Below are 2,052 nucleotides of genomic sequence, written 5' to 3'. Positions count from 1 at the left end.
GCCTTCCCGACTAAATAGGATGGCTTTGGGTTCTTGGTTAAATAAAAGAATATACATACAACTCTTACTGCAACAATAAAGGCATCCTACCTTTGGTTTTGCTCCTCTATGCTGTTGGAAATGTTTACTGTGATCTGCTTCATATCCGAATATTTTGTAATGGTAGCATTGTTCATTTTCTCAAGAACTTCATAATCTGCTTGAGTTGAACTCAATTCACCAATCAAATAGTCTGCAGTCTTCTTGAACATGTTGGTAGCTAATTCATTTAGTCGAGGATCGTGTGAGATCATAGGTTCAAAACTACTTGTACTTGTCGACAGAGATGTCATTTTGTTACTCAGAGAGTTCTCAACATTTTCAGTCATTTTTATGATGAAGTTAAATCACTCGACTGAAAAATGTTCATTGATGAGTAGAGTAGGGGGAAAATTTCCACAGAGTTTCACTTTGTATCTAGAAAACTAATCAAATGGGAAAATTTTCACTTTTATCAGTACTTTTTACTTTCTATGATGATGATGATGATGAACAGGTTTTTGTATAGCGGTCACATGTAACTGCACAATATCCACTTCAACTGGGGGCTTGATGAACATAGAGTCTTGATGATCGCTGATTGTTGACGGCAGGGGTTAGTTGTTTTCAGAAGCAGGTCATTGTGAGAACGAATAGTTGATCAGGCAGCCAGGTAGTAAAGTGGCAATGAAGTAAAGGTCAACAAAGGAGTGGATTAAAGACAAGGAAAGGGAGTGGTAGGAGAAAAAAAAAATTAGATATGTTTGTAAAGGTCTATGTCTTTGAGAAACAAAATAACATTGGTCAGGTTGTTGGTGTTATCACCTAAGGCTATAGAAAGTGAGCTGCCAAAATTATGTTTTGATCTAATAGAGTGTAAACGGTTTGAGGTACAAGTAATCAGTAAATGTTTTATGGTAAGTAATTCAGATAGGCAGAAAGGACAGGAAGGGGGATCATCTTTGGACATAAGGTAACCGTGAGTTAAGCGAGAGTGTCCTATGCGAAGCCTAGTGATGACTATTTCTTCTCTATGAGTTTTGAGGTTGGATGAAGGCCAAGGAAAAATAGTGTCTTTTACCTCTCTAAGTTTGGAGTTATTAGGGCTTAATTCTTTCCATTTTGAATCCCAAATTTTAAAAAGAGAGTTTTTTAGAGTATGCTTTATGTCAATATGATTTAATAAATTTAGAGGTTGAGCGGAGGAGGTTTCTCTGGCTAGTTTATCAATAATCTCATTGCCTTTTATCCCCTTGTGACTGGGGATCCAGCAGAATGCAATCAGGATGTTAGAAGAAGATAACGAGTCCAATGTATTTAAAATCTGTAAGGTTAAAGGAGAAGAAGGGTTGGGATTTTCGAGGGATTTCAAAGCGCTAAGAGAATCAGAGAATACTATGAACTTCTTGTTAGGGAAACCAACAGTAATTAAGGAAATTCGTTGTAAGCATTTGAAAATGGCTAAGAGTTCAGCAGTAAATACAGAACAGATAGGGTTAAGCGAGAAGGAAAAATATTCGTCTCCAACAGAGAAGGCGCAGCCAGTATTTATCATAGATTTGGAACCATCAACAAAACAATGACAAAAGTCAGAAAACTTAGAAATGTATTGATTGAAGGCTGATTGAATTTCCAAGGAGGAACAATTATCTTTCTTCACATTAATAAGCCTATCAAATGAAATAGGTTGTACAAGCCATTGTTCCTTATGAGAAACAAGTTTGATGACGTTTTGGACATCAAAGGAAATCAAATTACTGTCTTTGAATCTAACAAATAGAGGTTTTGGCTTGTTGAGGAAGTCAGGGGAGGGGTTGTTAAAAGATTGAATTAAGGAGTGATGAAGCATATGATTCGGGTTGGCAGCTAATTTGGAGATATAATTTGTCATAAGAATGTTAGAGCGGAATTGTAAATTAGGGATTGAACTTTCACAGAAAAGGCTATCAAGTGGGGAGGATCTGAAAGCCCCAGTACATAACCTAATGAAGTTATTGTGAGTAGAGTTGAGCTTGCCTTTAGCACTAGGTTTGG

The 2,052-nt window shown here is 36.7% G+C and overlaps 1 protein-coding gene across 1 annotated transcript; it reads right to left on the bottom strand.

Annotated features, from left to right (window-relative positions):
- Window positions 1-74: 74 nt before the first annotated feature.
- Window positions 75-671, bottom strand: LOC103521257 (biogenesis of lysosome-related organelles complex 1 subunit 2-like). The gene has a single exon (XM_026832031.1). It carries the CDS (start codon window positions 366-368, stop codon window positions 87-89), a length of 282 nt encoding a protein of 93 aa, XP_026687832.1. The 5' UTR covers window positions 369-671; the 3' UTR covers window positions 75-86.
- Window positions 672-2,052: the final 1,381 nt, after the last annotated feature.

Source organism: Diaphorina citri, unplaced genomic scaffold (genome assembly GCF_000475195.1).
Source record: "Diaphorina citri unplaced genomic scaffold, Diaci psyllid genome assembly version 1.1 scaffold4857, whole genome shotgun sequence".
NCBI classification, from domain to species: Eukaryota; Metazoa; Arthropoda; class Insecta; order Hemiptera; family Psyllidae; genus Diaphorina; species Diaphorina citri.
This window is presented reverse-complemented; position numbering and strand designations above follow the sequence as displayed.

Excerpts from the sequence above, each read along its gene's own strand:
- LOC103521257 (XM_026832031.1), bottom strand. The coding sequence starts at position 368 with ATGACTGAAAATGTTGAGAACTCTCTGAGTAACAAAATGACATCTCTG.